The sequence below is a fragment of the Lynx rufus genome, unplaced genomic scaffold, assembly GCF_022079265.1.
Source record: "Lynx rufus isolate CCGP_SWC_20201006 ecotype Redwood Valley unplaced genomic scaffold, mLynRuf1.p SCAF_2, whole genome shotgun sequence".
NCBI classification, from domain to species: Eukaryota; Metazoa; Chordata; class Mammalia; order Carnivora; family Felidae; genus Lynx; species Lynx rufus.
The window spans coordinates 19115366-19134092 of record NW_025814834.1 but is presented as its reverse complement, the minus strand read 5'-3'; the positions used below and the strand labels follow the sequence as shown (position 1 = coordinate 19134092).

Here is an 18727-nt window from a genome sequence, read left to right as displayed (position 1 = left end):
TTTATTTATTTTTGAGAGAGAGAGAGAGAGAGAGAGAGTGAGCGGGGAAGGGGCAGAGAGAGAGAGAGAGACAGAGAGAGAGAGAGAGAGAGAGAGAGAATCTGAAGCAGACTCCAGGCTCCGAGCTGCCAGCACAGAGCCCAACGTGGGGCTTGAAGTCACAAGCCGTGAGATCATGACCTAAGCTGAAGTTGGATGCTTAACTGACTGAGCCACCCAGGCACCCCACCCCGATCATTTTTTAAATTGCCTTTTTCTTGATTTAGTGTTTGCTTGATTGCTGTAAACCTCTGTTTTCCACAGAGTTCTGACAAAGTTGATTCTGACAGTTTTGCTTGATTTTTCAATGGCTTTGTGAAGCAACAGAACATGGGACCTCCACCACTTTATTGAGATCTTCTTCCCCTGTCAAGTTTTTAAATTCTTTGTATTTTAGAAAGATCAGCACAATATTTATGATACATGTTGCAAATATTTGCTCCTAATTTTTCTTAGTTTATGCTTTTGGCCATGAAAATTCTAATTTTTTTAATGTTTATTTTTGAGTGAGAGAGAGGGGGAGAGAGAGAGAGGGAGGGAGGGAGATTATAAGCAGGGAAGGAGCAGAGAGAGGGAGACAGAAGATCTGAAGTGGGCTCCGTGCTGATAACAGAGAGCCTAATGTGGGAGCTTGAACTCACGAACCACAGATGGTGACCTGAGCCGAAGTCAGATGCTTAATGGACTGAGCCACCCAGGGGCCCCAAATGTAATTTTTATGTACACAAATTTATCAATCTTCTACTGAATCTTGATTTTGAATCACAGTTACAAGCCTTTCCCTACACTAAAATTATAAACAAATTCACTCCCAGTTTCTTTTAGTATTTAAAGTTTCATTTTTAAGGGTGCCTGGGTGGCTCAGTCAGTTGAACATCCGACTCGGCTCAGGTCATAATCTCACAGTAAGTGGGTTTGAGCCCTGTGTTGGGCTTTGCACTGACAGCATAGAGCCTGCTTCAGATTCTCTGTCTCCCTCTCTCTCTGTCCTTCCCCAGCTTGTGCCCTAGCCCTCTCAAACATTAAAAAGTTTTTAAAAAGTTCCATTTTTAAAATTGAGGACTCTAATTTTGAATTTATTCTGTGTACAGTTTAGATGAATCTAACTATATTTTTCAAAATAGCCATATAGATATGTCAACCCCCTTTATTAAAAGAAAAATACTTCTTGTCCCTGGACTTTCTATTCTGTTCCACTGACCTGTCTATTCATGTATCAGTACTAAGCTATTTTATTTTAGTTTAAAAAACCACTTTTTTTAATGTTTATTTATTTCTGAGAGAGAGAGAGAGAGAGAGACAGAGTCTGAGCAGGGGAGGGGCAGAGAAAGAAGGAGGCACAGAATCCGAAGCAGGCTCTAGGCTCCGCGCTGTCAGCAAGCACCCGACGCGGGGCCCAAACTCACAAACTGTAAGATCATGACCTGAGCTGATGTAGGACACTTAACTGACTGAGCCACCCAGGTGCCCCAATACTGAGCTATTTTAATCATACGGACTTTATAATATTACAAATATAGTAAGACTATTCCCCCCCCTTTATTTCTTCCCAGTATTTTCCTAACTTTCTGTGTTTTTCCATATCAACCTTTTTTTTTTTTTAAAGTAGGCTTCATACCCAGTGTGGAGCCCAATGTGGGGCTTGAACTCATGACTCTGAGATCAAGACCTGAGTGGAGATCAAGAGTCAGACTCAATCAGCTGAGCCACCCAAGAGCCTCTCCATATGAACCTTTGCACACAAAAACATCAACTAGCCTAGCTCCATAAAAAAGCTTTTCAGTCTTTTTATTTGGATCACATTAAACTTACAAATAATTTCAGGGAGAACCATATCTTGATCATGCTAGGATGTCCCCCACCCCAAGAACATGGATATTTCACATGTATTTAAGTTTATTTTATATCTTTTTGAAGCATTTTGTAGTTTCCTTCATTCAAGTTTAAGTAACTCTTGCTAAGTTTCTTTCCATGTATACACATACATACACACACACACCAAACCTTTTTTTGTTGCTACTGTACATGGGGCCTTCTGTTCCATTATCTTCCATCTGATTATCTGTATTAATATACCAAATTGTTCTGTATGTTAATTTCCAATCCTGCTCTCTGCCTAAGGCTTTGAGTTAGTTTCACCATGGTTTATAGGTCTTTCTTTTCCAATGCTTATGTCTCTATGTCCTTTCTCTTGTGTAACTGCATTGGTTAGTACTTCCAATACAAAATTAAATAGAAATATAAATAGCAGGCATCCTTGATTTTTTCCTTACTAAACACTGGTTTTAAAAGTGAGGTATATATTTATTTATTTATTTTTAATTTTATTTTTAATGTTTTTATTTATTTTTGAGACAGAGAGAGACAGAGCATGAGCAGGGGAGGGGCAGGGAGAGAGGAAGACACAGAATCCAAAGCAGGCTCCAGGCTCTGAGCTGTCAGCACAGAGCCTGACGCGGGGCTCGAACCCACGAGCCGTGAGATCACGACCTGAGCTGAAGTTGGACGCCCAACCGACTGAGCCACCCAGGCGCCCCAAAAGTGAGGTATATATTTAATCAGGTTAAGGAAGTATTCACTGATTCTTATGTTTTCAAGTGTTTTTATCAGAAATGAGTGTTTTGTCAAAGATATTTTCGGTATCAACAAAGAAAGTCATATGATTTTTTCTTTGGCCTAGTAGTACAGTAAATTATAATAATAGGTTTCCTAATATCGAACTATCTTGCAATCTTGGTATGAACTTGTTTGGTCACAGTTTATTATTTTCTTAATGTGATACTGGAATAGAAATATGTCAGTATTTAACTTAAGGTTTCTTGCATCAGTATTCACAAATGATACTGGTTTGTAACTTTTTGTGTGTACTACTTGAACAAACACATACAGTAAAACCTTGGATTATGAGTAACTTGTTCTGCGAGTGTTCCAGAAGAGCGAACATTTCTGATAAATTTTAACTTAATAAATGAACGATGTCTTGCAATGTGAGTGGTATGTGATGCCGAATGTCACATGATCACAATTGAGCTAATGGCTCTCTCTCTCTCTCTCTCTCTCTCTCTCACACCACGGGATTGTGGGTGATCGTCCCCCATGCTCAGATGCTCAGATTCAGGCCCTGGTGTTTGGCAGAAATCAGTGATTTCAGTGATTTTTCAGAATGTTGGAAGGTGCCCACAACTGGCACTCGTGTATTTTTTGTCACATCAAAGCACCTATGGACAGTCCTTTGCTTTTCCATACAAGAGTAAGCTCAGGAATGCTTTGCTTCATTCTAGGTCAGGCTGTCTGCGGATATAGATCCTTTCCTCTGCAGCCTTATTGCCAGTTATATTAAATACAGTATATGACAAGAGCTTATTAATACTATACTGCAGTCAACATCTGTTACTGAAAGTTGTCCTACACAACAGTCCTCCTCTCTCTTATCTCCCTCACACCAGCCACGAAGGTTTTCAAAGATAAGTGCAGGTTAATTTATTTTTCTTTATATTTTGTATTTTCTTTATTATTTTGTATTACAGTAATCATTTTTTTAAGTTTATTCATTTATTTTGCGAGAGACAGAAATCATGGGTGGGGTAGAGGCAGGGAAAAAGAGGGAGAGAGTGAGAATCCCAAGCAGGCTCTGTCAGCATGGAGTCTGATGTGGGGATTGAACTCACGAACCATGAGATCATGACCTGAGTTGAAATCAAAGTCGGACATGTAACCAACTGAGCCACTCAGGTGCCCCTATTTATACTTTTTTATAGTGCCATTAACTCTTCTTAAGCTTTTTCTTTTACTATCTCGTCTGTCCATTTTAAAAGGCAACCTTTGACTCATACCTATTACCTCTGACACAATTATTTTATTCTACTTTTTCTTTTCTCTCCCTTTCCATTTCCTTTCAGATGCAATCATACTCCTTTGACAGAAGACGTAATGTTTATATACCATCTTTCCATGTGTTCCCACCATTGTTTTAGTCTTAGCTCTACAACCAAATACATAAAAGTTCATCACCTATCTCTTGTCAATGTCTCCCTTGTCACCTCTTGGTTGGACGAAGCTCACACTCTGCAGATTCCTCATGAAGAGCATATGTATACAGTTTTTGGAGTTCTTCCACTTCAAAGCTTATTTTTTCTAGCCTGCATACTTGGCCGCTTGGATTGGCACAATCTTTGTGCATCCTTTCTTTCAAGTTTCTTCAAAATTTTGTTCTTTTCTTCTCTTGCTTTGAATGATGACTTGAGAAGTCTGGTATCGGTCTTCTCTTGCCCTTGCAAATAATTTCATCCTTTTGACTCAAGCACTGAGGATTTCTCCGTATCTTTAAAGTCTAATAAAACTTAATCTAAAGTCTAACAGTTTTCTTATCTTTAAAGTCTAGACTGTTAGACTCTAATGGGACCTTCCTTGCCTGTTTCTGAGTTCAACTCTTTCTCCCTGATTGTTTATTATTTACTTACTTATTTACTTATGTATCTCTGATTGTTCATACTTCTCCATCTCATCTCCACTCCCCCTTGGGTGGTTCTTCTGTTTTCCTTCAAAGCCCCTTATTAAATTCTCATGTAAACTTATTTTCCCTTGGGGACCTTTAATTTAGCCTTTTGATATGATGTCTTTCTTCTTTTTTTCTGAGCATAAGCAACTGCCATTTCTTCCTGTTTGCCCATTTTGATTTAGGGTTTGAATTCCTGATCCATGGTGTTTTTTTCATACCTTCAAATGCTTGTCTAAGGACATTTAATTCAGTTTTGGGTGCTATACAACAGTTTTCTCATGGTTCACGGTGATTGCAGGGGTACGATTTTTTTTGGTCTAAATATTTTGAATCATGTTTTTTTTTCCTTATAATTTTGTATGGCAGTGGCCTGCTTTTTACATTCCTGTTCATTTCACGGACAGGGTTCCTAAGTATACCTTCTTCTGTTAGTTTAGGAAAAAGCCGTTTCTTTAACAGAAGATGGTAGTGGTGGTAGAAGACAAGGCAGGGTTGGCATGTCTTGTTTGCCCTTTATTTCAGCACAACTCATCATTTTTCTCTCATTTTTTTCTTTTGCTTCTAAACCAAGTCTCCAGGTTTGGATGATTCCTTCCCCACAAGTAATGCTTCTTTGAGACTGTTACTTCTGACACCAATTACTTTGAAGTTCCTTTCCTGTAACCAGAGCTGTGAACTACCAAGATCCAGGCTTATATTCAGTATTTCAGCAGATGGTATCCGAATTTCTCTAACAGTGATTTTTTTTTTCCTATGCTTCATCTAAGCCTTCTACCGCCTATATATTTTTGTTTCATGGAATCTCTAAAGCCTCCTATCCCCAACTCAGCACTCACAGGCTTAAAGCAGTAGAAAATAACACTATTGGCATTTGGTTTGCTTCTCTACCCAGAAGGTAGTTTGAAGGTGATAGTATTCTTTCTCTCCTAGTAATGCTAATGGTTATGTGTGCTTTTCTTTGCACTACTCATTCATTTTATATTTTTTTGAGGATTTGTAAGGAACAATGGAATTAGGTGGCCTCCTTTAACCTCTAGATCTGGCAGTTTTCCACTGTTTGTTGTTGTTTTTTAATTTTTTAACATTTATTCATTTTTGAGAGACACAGAGAGACAGAGCGTGAATGGGGGAAGGACAGAGAAACAGGGAGACACAGAATCTGAAGCAGGATCCAAGCTCTGAGCTGTCAGCACAGAGCCCAACATGGGGCTTGAACTCACCAACTGTGAGATCATGACCCGAGCCGATGTCAGACACTTAACCGACTGAGTCACCCAGGCACCGCTGTTGTTGTTGTTTTTAAGGAGTCCTTAGTCCTGAGTACTTAGCCTACTTGAAACCCTACAGTCTAATTCATGAAACAAGTCTGAAAAAAAGAAAGCTATATTCCTAGAGATGGGTATAGGTATATACCAAAATTAAAGAAACACTAGAAGTAGACAGGAAGTCTGGAGCATCAACAGTGGGTAACTCATGAGAATTTCAAAGGACTCTGGAGGAAGCAAATGACAGAGACCAGAAATGGAAACAAAGACCAGAAAACAAAGACCACATAAGAGGAGACAATAAGAAAATGAGACAAATATGATGAAGATAGAGACAAGATCTGGATAAAAAATGGTCACAAGAAGGGACAGGTATGACTAATATAACAAGAATGTTGTCTAGTAAGGAGAAAGCAGGATAATAATTTGAGGCAGACCAAAAATTTGGTGAAAAAAGCACAGGGAAAAAAAAGCTCAGAGAAAAGGAACAGGAAAACAGAGAAGAAAGTGAAATGTCTTCACTGTAAATTCTATATCATTATCTGCTATGACATGAAGCATATAAATCACTATGGATAAGCCAAATTGGGAGATGCCACTCATTCAAGTAAAAAGATTACATTTAAGCGGGTACAAAAGCAATAATTTGAGCAACACTGAAAACAAACTGGTAGATGTGAGGAGAGCAGTTTGGTAAGAATAATAAAAAAATTTCAAAACTTCAAAATTGTAGTCTTAACAAAAATACACTTCCAAAAATTTATACTAAAGTTCCAATAAATATTAAAAAGATATGCATGAGAATCTTCATTCTAGCCTAGATGGTAATGGGAAAAAAGGGAAATCTAAATGTACATTAACATGGTTAAAGGTTATGTCATAATATAGGAGGAAGCCCATGATTAGTATGGAGTGAAAAAAAATCAAGGAACAGAGAAGTAATAGAGCACAGGCGTTAAGAATGCAAGTGGAGCCCAACTGACGAAGTTTACTACTGCTGTACCACTGACTATATCACCTTGAGAAAGTTAGTTACCTTATCTAAGCCTTAGTTACTTCATTTGTAAAAACCGATTTTTTTTAAGTTTATTTATTTACAGAGAGTGTGAGACCACCTGTGCCGGGGGGGGGGGGTGGAGGAAAGAGAGAAGAATCCTAAGCAAGCTCTGTGCTGTCAGTGCAGAGCCCAATGAGGGGCTCGATCCCACAAACCATGCATGAGATTATGATCTGAGCCGAAATCAAGAAAGAGTCAGATACTTAACCAACTGAGCCACCCAGGCACCTCTAAATGCAGATATTTAATACATCTATCTCAAAGAGCTGCTATGAGAATTTAAAGAAAAAAAATCTATTTAAACACTTAGTACACAGTATTTGGCATGTAACAAATACTTTAGGTAAGAGCGCTACAATTATTATTAGTTATTATGTTGTGATCTCTCTCTCCTTTTAAGTTTATTTTGAGAGAGAGTGCATGTGCAAGCAGGGGAGGGGCAGAGAGAGAGGGAGAAAGAATCCCAAGCTGGCTCTGGGAGCTGTCAGCACAGAGGCAGAGCCTGACACAGAGCTCGATCTCACAACCGTGATAATCATGACCTGAGCCAAAAGCAAAAGTTGGACGCTCAACCAACTGAGCCACCCAGGCGCCCCTATGATCTCCTTTTTATGTGTTTAATAAAACTCTAAGCATAAAGAGGCTGGGGAGCATATAAATAAAATTTAGTGCTGAAATATCTCAGGAGAAGGATGAAGTGCACGTGATTAGAAAATACACTTTTTTTGCCTTATGATCAGTATGTTATACGTACGAATTTTTTTCAAAGTTCAAAAACGGGAGATCAGATAATGGCCTGATATATCATTACTAATGGATATGATAAATCTTTAATAAGGGAGTATATATTTTAAAACTGTAATTAATATGACTCCTTTCATTCTTTTTTACACCAAGCAATATATACTTTAGTTAATCACTTTACAAAAAGAAAGTAAAATACAAGGAATTTACTTACCCCTGCAGTTGCTGCTGTTGGTGAGAGGAAAGGGGCACTCTTGGTTTGTTCCAGCCAGCATAATCCTGATTACACCTCAGCTTTTTGACAGAAAGAGGAGCTGGCTGTGGAAGAAACCCCAAACTTCTTTTGGCAGAGGGAGTTTGGCTTGAAACATTAGTCCTATAAAAAAGAACAGACAATGAGGAAAGCAAAACAATTTTGAATATTATTTTCCCCCCTAGAAGATTCAGAGCAGTCAATGTCTGAAAAAAAAAAAAATCCTAAATTTGGGGAAATATCCATAATGATGATCACTTGGAAAAAATTCCACAAATGTAAATTAGCAAGTCTGTCAATAGCTGAAGAAGCCTGTGACACTGTACCTACTTAACCTATAATCAAAATAATCCAAGTTAATGGCTTGAAAAAAAACTATAATACAGTTTTACTTTACTATTTACTTTTATTCACTTAATAGATATATTAGTACCCAGTCTTGAAAACATTTAGGCAGTTAACTTTTTCCACTACTGCAAATAATGACACAACAAATATTCTTACCCAGTTTCCTGGAGAACTTCCTTTAGTTTATATGCTTAGAAGCAAAAATGTTAGGAATAAGTATTTTCAATTTTGATTTTTAGTCTTCTGAAATCTTGTCACTGTTTTCCCAAAAGGCTGTACCAATTTCTATTTTCACTAATAGTGAATTTCTATCTCTTCACATGGTCTCCATCACATTAACGAGTGAAACATGATCTCATCGTTATTTTGCACATCTGATTACTACTGAGGTTGAATGTATTTTTATAATTGTTCTTCTCTGAACTGCTTTTGCGTACCCTTTGTTTTATACGGGGTTCTTAATGATTTGCAGTTTTTTAAATATTCCACATTCTAATTCTTTTTTTTTAATTTTTTTTAACATTTATTTTTGAGACAGAGAGAGACAGAGCATGAACAGGGGAGGGTCAGAGAGAGGGAGACACAGAATCTGAAACAGGCTCCAGGCTCTGAGCTGTCAGGCTCTGAGCCCGATGCGGGGCTCGAACTCACGGACTGCGAAATCATTACCTGAGCCGAAGTCAGCCGCTTAACCGAGCCACCCAGGCACCCAGGCACCCCTCTAATTCTTTATTATATATTCTAAGTGTCAAACTTTGACGTAATCAAATTTATTAATCTTTTGTAGTTTCATATTTTTTTCTTTCATAACTGAGTTTTTATTGGCTGTTCTGAGGATCAGTACAGACACTTCAATTTGTATACAATTCTTAATGTATATACCAAAAGTCTAAAAAATCATGTAGCTGTGATTCTTTTCTAAAAGTTATTCCTGTGACCTTCCAGCTTAAAATTTGGAGGCAAATTTCCCTTAACAGTATATCAAGCACCAATATCTTCAAATGTTGATATGCTGTTACATTAAGTCCTATTAACTCACAATATCATATACACTACATACTTAAATTTTGAATCCTATAAAAGCTCATTAACAAAGTTACTAAGAAAACTAGACTACTATGACCAAGAAGTTACAGAGTACACAATTCTGACAGGGAAAGCCAAGATCAAGGAGTGGTTTTCTTTAGGAAATAATTCTACCAAAGACAACATGGGAATAAAAGTAATTTTAAAATGTTCAAGCAGTGCCCGGATGGCTCAGTTGATTAAGTGTCCAACTTCAGTTCAGGTCATGATCTTGCGGTTCCTGAGTTTGAGCCCCGCGTCAGGCTCGGTGCTGACAGCTCAGAGCCTGGAGCCTGCTTCAGATTCTGTGTTTCCCTCTGTCTCCCTGCCCCTCCCCTGCTCGCACTCTGTCTCCCTCTCTCTCTCAAAAATAAATGTTTAAAAAAAAAAATTAAATAAATAAATAAAATGGTCAAGACAGGGGTGCCTGGGTGGCTCAGTTGGTTAAGGGACCAACTCTTGATTTTGGCTCAGGTCATGATCTCACGGTTTGTGAGACTGAGTCCCACATCAGGCTCTGCACTGAGAGCATTGGAGCCTGCTTAGGATTCCCTCTCTCCCGCTCTCTCTCTCTCTCTGCCCCTCCCCTATTCGCACACTCTCATTCTCTCTCTCAAAATAAACATTAAAAAAAACGTTCAAGATCTATTAAAGGCATATCTGACTCCAAACTGCTATTTAGTATGCTTGGTATTATAGTATATAAAAACTACCCCACCTATGGAATGTTAAACTGACACCCAAGACAATCAAAGCCTCTCAAATTTAATATCCTATTATTTTCTGGTTGTACCAAAAAATAAACAACAGCAAATTATTTTACCTCTTAGAAAAAAGCATTTATACTTTAAAAATGGGATGAGATGGGATTCCCTCCTTCTTAAAAATATTTCCAGAGGTACTAAAAAACTTACATTTACAAAACAGTTGATAAAAATATTCCTCTGGATTGTACAAGAAGGGAGACAGGGACCACTGATAAGACATGGTAATGATACTAATACAGACTTGGCTTCTTTCTCTCCTGCTTCATCAGAGGCTGGACTCTCATTTTTATTTTCTCCATTTTCTGCAGGTAAGTCTTTGTTTCTTGGTTAGCCACTTCAGCCTGTTTTCCCTTTGCTGCACTTTTTTGTCTGAAGACTTATCCTTTCCTCCCTCTTTGGCTTCATTTCCACTTTTGCAGGAGCAGGTTTCTCCTCCTTTGCTGCCCCCAGTGTGAAGCTGACCTTCCTCTGGGTATCATGGCAGTGGGCCATGGCACACCGAGAGCCTTCGTGAAGCTGGGCTGCCTGGCCACTGTGCTATTAATTTTATAAGTCTATAATTTAAGGTCACAGAAATATTTTCCTATTATTTTCTCCGAAAAGTCTTAACTCTTATTTTCTTCCTATTTAGGTCTTTAATCTGCCTAGACTTTTTTTTTTTTTTTTTTTTTTAAGGATTTTAAGTAATCTCTACACCCAATGTGGGACTTTAACTCACAAACTCCAAGATCAAGGGTCACGTGCTCTACTGACTGAGCCAGCAAGGTGCTCCTACCCTAAAATCTATCATTACCTTTCCATCAGTTGTATCTCTTACGATGCATTCCTAAACACTGTAGCTTGAATAATGCAAGGTGTATTTGTTTCCATCCTTTGGCTCTCGACCTTTTTTCATCTTTATGTTGTAGTTGTTTCTTTTAAATAGTATATAGATTATTTTTCTTCCTTTAATATCCAGTCTTTTTTAACAACAGTTAAAACAGTTTGTATTTATATTTAATGTCATGACTGATTTGGACTAATAACTTTTAATTTCCATATGCTAATTCTATCACCTATTTATGAACTTTTCTCCTCCATAAAGGCTGAATTTTCCTGCTTTTTTGTATGCCTAGTAAGTTTTCTTTGATGCCAGACACTGAGAATTTTTTGAGAGAGAAAGGGAATGTGCGAGTGGGGTAAGCAGGGCTTGGTAGGGAGAGAGGGAGAGACTCTTAAGGAGGCTCTGTGCCCAGTGCAGAGCCCAATGTGGGTCTCGATCTCACGACCCTGAGATCATGACCCAAGCCAAAATTAAGAATCAGAATGTCACCTAGGCGACCCTGAATATTTTTGGTTTTTATAAACATTCTTGAATTTTGCTCTGGGATGTAATTAGGTTACCTGGAAACAGTAAGATCTTTTTGGGTCTTGTTTTTAAGGTTTGTTATGTGGGAACAGAGCAGCAATTAGTCCAGGGATGGTTTTCCTCACAAATGAGGCAAGGCCTTTCTTAGCACGCACACTGCTGCTATCAGAAACAGGAACTACCTCTAACTTTAGGTGAACTCCAAGTATTATTCCCTTAGATGCTTGGGGTGATTCTTTTCTAGGCCTTGGCTAGTTTCCTCACCTGAAAAATTGATCAGCAGTCAACTGAATACTCAAGGGGAACCCTCTGCAGATCTCTGCAATTCTTTCTCTGTGCAGCTATCCTCTCTGCTCGTCTGCTCTGTGAATTCCAGATGTCTTGACCTCCCAGGACTCCTAGCTTCATTTCCTCAACTCAGGAAGAGCACAGGGCTCTGACTGGTTCCCCCTCGTTGTGTGGCAGCCTGAGAACTTTCTCCACGAAGCAAGGTAGGGCAGTCATAAAGCTAACTTCATTTGTTTCCCAACTTTCATGGATCACTGTCTTTCACTGCCTCATGTCCAATGTCATGTCCATACTGTTTCATATATTTTGCCCAGGTTCTCAGTTGTTTCATGACAGAAGGCAAATCTGGTCCCTATAACTCCATCTTGGCCAGAAGCAGAAGTCATCTTTAACTTATTATGCATAACTTAAGTTCTCAAAAGGAACTTAAAATGTTTTAATTTCCCTATATTCTTCCCCACTCTATTTCTCTTTAGTGTCTAAAATTTTATTAATTTTTTGCTTTCAATACTATTGTCGCCTCATTTTATAAAAACTACTGAACTGTATTTAGATGTACAGAATAACCCTGAAAGAATATTAGCAATAGTAGTTGCCTCTGGAAAGATAAAATAAACAACTAGGAATTAGAAAAGAAAGGGAGATTTACTTTTCACTGTTTGCACCCTGTAACTTCTGGAGTTTCTACCATATACATTTAGCATACAAATGAATAAACTGTAAACGTATTTAGATTTTTAAATATGGTTTTATAATTTTTTGCTCAGGTATTTATTTTCATTCCTTCAATTTGCTTCTTGCTGAATTGTCCCTGTATATGTAAAAACAGCATTACTTGTCTGCATTTTTTTTTAATGTTTTTAAATTGTATTTATTTTGAGAGTGCGAGTGTGCACAAGTCGGGGAGGGGCAGAGAGAAAGGTAGAGAGAATCCCAAGCAGGCTCTGCACTGTTAGTGCAGAGCCCAACACGGAGCTCGATCTCACAAACTGTGACATCATGACCTGAGGCGAAATCAAGAGTTGGGCTCTTAACCAGCCAAGCCACCCAGTTGCCCCATCTGCATTCTTGAATTATAATTTAGCTGGGTAGAGAATTCTTTGATGCTATTACTCCAGTGTCTTTTGTTTCTATTGTTACTAATGTCCATCTCCTTTCCTTTTATAAATGATGTAATTCCTTCAAGTAGCTTTTAAAATTTCATCTACAATGTAGATTTTTTTTTTTTCTTCAGTGTCTGTTGTTTGGCATTTGTTGAAGCTTTTCAATGTGTGGACTTTCATCACTTTCATCCATTCTTCTTTGGCAAATTCCTTGTCTTTATTTTCCTCAGTCTTTTTTTCTCCAAAATGCTACTGAGATGTGGAGGATAGACCAATGGAGCCCAACATAAGTCTCTTCATTTGATTTACATTTACAATCTTCTTTCTGTGCTGCATTCCACAATCCCACATTCTTGACATGTTTAATAGCTGCCTCACTGTGGGCCTTTAATCTGCATGGGACTTTATGTTAGAGATTCAGAATTCTTGCCCCAGTGCAGGCAACACTAAAACAGACACCAATCACTAAAATTCCCATTTCTGTGTATTTGATCTCTGCTCAGAGAGCATCAGGCAAGCAGCACATTTTTGGTTCCAAACCCAAGTAGTGCTACAAAAGTGTTTTGCCTTGGTTTATTAGCACAGAAAGCAGTTCTAGATATGTAGCTTCATATAACAAACCAAGTTCTGGCCTGGAATTATGTTCAATTCCCAATCCCATGCTGGTTTTGAAGACCCAGACCTAAATACTTGACTCTAATCTGTGTTTTCCATGTGCCTATGGCTTCAGCCTATTTACTCAGTATTAGTTTTTTTCTCAATGATTTGGAAATTTTCACCTCATCGTTGAATTGCAGCTTTGCCTTAAAAATATTTTTTCCTTCAGTCATTCCTATGTGTAGTAAATATACACATTCTATTATCTTGAGAAGAAACTTGTACTATAATTTAGGATTTTTAAAAACTTGGATTCTTTTAGGATTCTTCTAATAAGCAAAAATATGTCTCTCTTTTAAATTCAAATAACTTAGTTATCACTGTAGTTATAAAGTGTCTGAAATAACCACCCAAGGCTGAATATACCTAAAGATACAGGACCAAATTCTTTACTTCACCTCATTTTATCAAATAATCAAAAATATTTTTTACCACTTTGAATTAAATTCTACTAAAAAAAAACAAAATGTCACTTAATAGGTCATTATAACATATTTATTATAAACCACCATTACCCACTACCCTTACCTTTTACATTTACCACTGCCCCTCCAGGCTACATTCCAAGATAGTGCCTTCTTGACAAGCACTTACCAGTTGTCTAATATATTTATGTTCAGTAAATCTCAAAAAAAAAAAAAATTCAATCTGTATAGGATCAGCAATTAAGTTTCTGACTAGTCTTTCCCAGTAAAAAATACTAACGTGCAACTTGTTTTTTTAAAGAAAATGTCCTAACTTTTGGTAGTAGCTTAATACACAGCCAACGAAGGCAATTTAAAAACGTCTGAGGAGGCACCTGGGTGACTCAGCTGATTAAGTGTCCGACTCTTGATTTCACCTGAGGTCATGATCTCACTGCTCACTAGTGAATTCGAGCCCCCTGTCAGGCTCTGCCTCTGTGCTGACAGCGCAGAGCCTGCTTAGGATTCTCTCTCCCTCTCTCTACCCCTCCCTTGCGTGTGTGCTCTCTCTTTCATAAATAAATAAATAAGTAAAACGCCTCAGGAGAGATCTTGATATGTTCATCACTAGGGATGATGGAAAATACACTGGTCAAGAATCTGATCACATAGTCACCACCTGTGGCCTCAGCACATTTATTCATTTGTTGAAAACATTAAAAAAAAAAAAGCATCTGAAAACTAAAACATTTCCAGCAGTTTTTAAAATAATTTTTTAAAAATTTATTTATTTATTTTGAGAGAGAGACAGAGAGAGAGTAGGCGAATGCACACACATGCATGAGAGGGAGAGAGAACCCAAGCAGGCTCCATGCGGTCAGCACAAAGTCTGATGTGGGGCTGGAGCTCATGAACCATGAGATCATGACCCGAGCCGAAATCAAGAGTCAGATGCTCAACCAACTGAACCACACAGGCACCCCTCCAGAATACTTTCTAACTAAAATATCGTGAGTCATGATTCTCAGCAATTTTGTTATTTTAAATTAGGATATTCACTTAAGACCTCACAGCCTAAACCATCATTCAGTATTCTGAAAATGAGAGCTCTCCAAGTTCTTCACGAAGCATAGAGCCAACACATACCTGTCTAGGTTAGTGCTACCAGAAGAGTAGTCCTTGGATCCAGCTCTGCTGCCATAAAACGATGATGACTGTAAAGGTAAAAGCCCTAAAAAAATGAAAAAAACAGGGAAATGTTAATTCCTAAATCAGCCAAATTCATTTAATAATAAAATTACACTTTAGGCCTGTTTATATTTAACTGTTTCTCCCCCTTTCTTTGCATCAAATATATATGCATGTTAAAAGATCAAGCACTGCAGAAAGGTTATAATACCAAGAATTCTCTCCTGCCCTAAAATTTTGCTTCTAATTTGACCAGTTTTAAAACTTAGTTTTCCTCATTTCCTTCATAATGCTAGATAATGTTTCTACTATTTCTTGCTTTATTCATTATAAGTAATATCTCCCTGTTATGAAAAATTAGCAATTTCTCCTTTACATCACTCGTTCTTGTTCTCTTCTCTCCAAGTATTGGTTGTGTTAACTTTACTTTTACTGATTAACTCTGTAACTTTAACACACTTAAAACTTCTACATTTTGTTCCATGAACCTTACCACTCGACTACTTCATTCTTTCTCTTCTCCTTTTCCCCATCAACTCTTCTAAGACACACCTTAACTTCAACATTGTCAAAGTTTATTACATCTTTAAGCATTGTTTCCTAACTATAGGTTGATTATAAAAGCTGAAAACCAGTAAGTGGATGTTACAAAATATATTATTATTTCAGAGGTAAGAATTATATTGGAGATACTTCTTTCTGTAGGAGTCCAATGTCATAACCCTGAACCACTAAAAAAAAAAGAACATTCCTGAAGTCCTGATCAAATGAATTCTCTTAAACTCAACACCAGGCCATATTTTAGCTTGCTTCAATTTAATTTCCAGTTGACATAATATTCAAATCAATACCACATAGCTGATTCTCTAAGGAGTTGAGAGGATCAGAGAGATGTTAAATGTTGGAAACACTGACAACAATTCGTGGACAGCGTAACTTTTAGTTTTTGTAAAATGGGGTACAAGCTGAGCTTAAACAACAGCTTCAGGCAATAATTCCAAGACTTTCTGGAACTTGTAACAAGCAGGAACACTGATAAAATTCAGTTTCAACCACTTTAACTCCTTGAATTCATTCTATGGTTCAGGTACTTTGACAACGAAAAAGCTTAACTGTAGGCAGTGAAATAGGGAAGAAGGTAAAGGTTAGAGTCTTTCTTAAAAGAATAAAAATCCCTTATATCTAATACTTTCGTCAAGTACTGGATACAAATTGGCACCTGATAACTAGCACTGAATCATACACCGAATAATGTAGAGATATGTCCCAGTTTACGTTTTTATTTCTAGTATAATACGGTATGTCACATAATAAATTAGCATTTTATATGAAGACCAAATACTTACCTGATGTTCTATTCTCTTCCGACTGTTTCAAACTCAGCTGCTTCTCTCTACTGCTGGTTAAATACTTTCTGGAGGGATCTGTCATAGCCTTGTTGTTCCTACAGTTGATAATTTAATTCAGTGTGTGTGTATATATATATATATATATATATATATATATATATATATCCATATAGATATAAACACATAGTTCTTAATTTTAAATACTTATCATTTCAGAAAATTTACATTTCACACACAGGTCAAAATTTCTTAAGTGGCATTTCCCCCATCTATTATTCCCAAATACCTAAACCTTTCCAGTGGAGTGGGTTCAGTTGGAGATATGCTCATGCTTTGATACAAAGTACTAATTTTAGGAGATCCATCATGCATAAAGCCTGTAGCACATAACGCAGATGGCTCTACCCAGATTCCCTCTGACCCGGTTTTTGTGTCTTCTCTTCCACACCAATTTAGGTTATGTTTTTGACAGCCAGTACCTAGGGTTCTTTTTCACAGGTTAACCTCAAGCTACTAGAGATAATTTGCTTGCACTTTGAGAGACACAAGTAAGGTCAAGAAGCCAAGCTCCCTTGCTTGGATGAGAGAACAACTTTAAGGTGAATTTTATGTAACAGGTTTTCTCTCTGGAATTAGGATGAAGCCTAACCTCTGCTTGATTTTTGTATAAGACCACACTCAAGCTTCATTTCCTGCACTACTGACTTGCTTTCCCTACTCCCCTCCTGGTATCCCTTGGGAGTACTTTCTTAATAAATAACTTGAGCACAAATCTCCATTTCAGCGCCTGCTTCTGGAGAACTTGATCAACAACAGCTAGTTCTAGAAATGGGCCTAGGAAGCACACCTCTAAGGCCAAGATTCTGGAACTGGACCACTTGTTTGGCAATGGCAACAGAAATCCCACTGCTGGTGATAATACCTCTGGGACCCTATCAACTATAATTATTAAGATTTTCATTTGTAGCGAATTGGGATGGGATAAACTAGAAAAGAATATGGCTCATGCAATATCTGTAGCATTTGAGAAATATGGTAGATTACACAATGGATCTTACTGGGGTTATAGAAACATTCTAAAACTAGATTAAGGTGATGGTTGCACAACTCAATACAATCACCCAAAATTATTGAATTGCACATTTAAAATAAGTAAATTTTAGAATATGCAAATTGTATTTCAATACAGTTTTTAAAAACGTGTCCCAAATCATTCCTTTCCTTGTACCCAAATCCCCCATCAAGAAATGCAGTCTATTTTCCCATGCCTTAATGGGGCTGGCTTTGTGATTTCCTTTTCCTAAAAGAATGCAACAGACACAGCAGTGTATAAGTCCTAAGACTAAAGGCACCTTGCAAATTTACACTCACTCTCTTGGAATCCTGACACTGCTATGTGAATAACTCCAGACTAACTTGCTAGATGATGAAAGACACATGGCCCAATCACCCTCTTTACCCAACCAGTAGGAAGCCAATGGCAATCATGAGTGAGGCCATTCTGGACCAACTAACCACTAACTGCCTCAGCAAATGACCATGGATGCATGAGAAAATGAGAGTACCCAGAGACAATCGGCCAATTCTGGCCCAGATAAAGTAGAATCACTTAAGTCACCATCAACTCACAGGCAATAATAGTTACTATTTTAAGTCACTAAGTTTTGGAGTGGTTTGCTATATAGCAACAGATAACTGATCCAAGTGATATGGAATAGTAATCATAAAGACTATGGAACTGGTTGGCTGTTGCTATGAGTACTGATCTGCTCAAGAGAAAAAACAATAGAGTCAGTTGAGCCATTGAGCCAATTACCAACTTAAGACACCATGTAGAATTGCTCACCCAAAGAGAATTGCAGCCTGGCTCTTTAGGATTTGAGAGCAAGACCATGCTTGTCTGCAGCAAAAAAAGTATACATTACTTATAAAGTATCACACACTACTCCTGGCATGTTACTAATGCCTGGAAGAGACCCTTGAAGTCATCAGACCAGAAAGTTACAGCAGCAATCCATCATAAAGTGGAAGTGATTTATCTAGGATGAGTTCTAAGCAAGCAGGAATAGATAAGAGGAATAGGCTTATGAGTACTCTCTATAACCAACCTGGCCTGATTCACAGATAGATCATCTGCTATCTTGGTACAGGATAAAAATGAACTGTTGCTGCACTATAGACCCATTAGGGTACTGCCCAAAAACAGAGTGGTGAGAGGAAATCCTCCATGGTGCAGAGTTTGAGAGGCACACTTCTTTATCCACTGTGTGTGGAAAAAAAAGTGGGCCATGATTTCCGGGACAGCAGCAAATAGTTTGGATGGATAGTAAGAAGCCAGCAAGTAGCAAGCCTGG

At 37.8% G+C, this 18727-nt stretch overlaps 1 protein-coding gene across 2 annotated transcripts in view; it reads right to left on the bottom strand.

Annotated features, from left to right (window-relative positions):
• The window catches only part of USP37 (ubiquitin specific peptidase 37), a 102641-nt gene that overhangs the window by 55866 nt on the left and 28048 nt on the right, over positions 1-18727 (bottom strand). For both annotated transcript variants that reach the window (XM_047083468.1, XM_047083469.1), the window contains exons 8-10: positions 16371-16468; positions 14983-15067; positions 7818-7979 (exon numbers count right to left, since the gene is read on the bottom strand). In XM_047083468.1, the coding sequence (XP_046939424.1) occupies positions 7818-7979; positions 14983-15067; positions 16371-16468 (345 nt within the window). The remainder of the gene's footprint in view (positions 1-7817; positions 7980-14982; positions 15068-16370; positions 16469-18727) is intronic.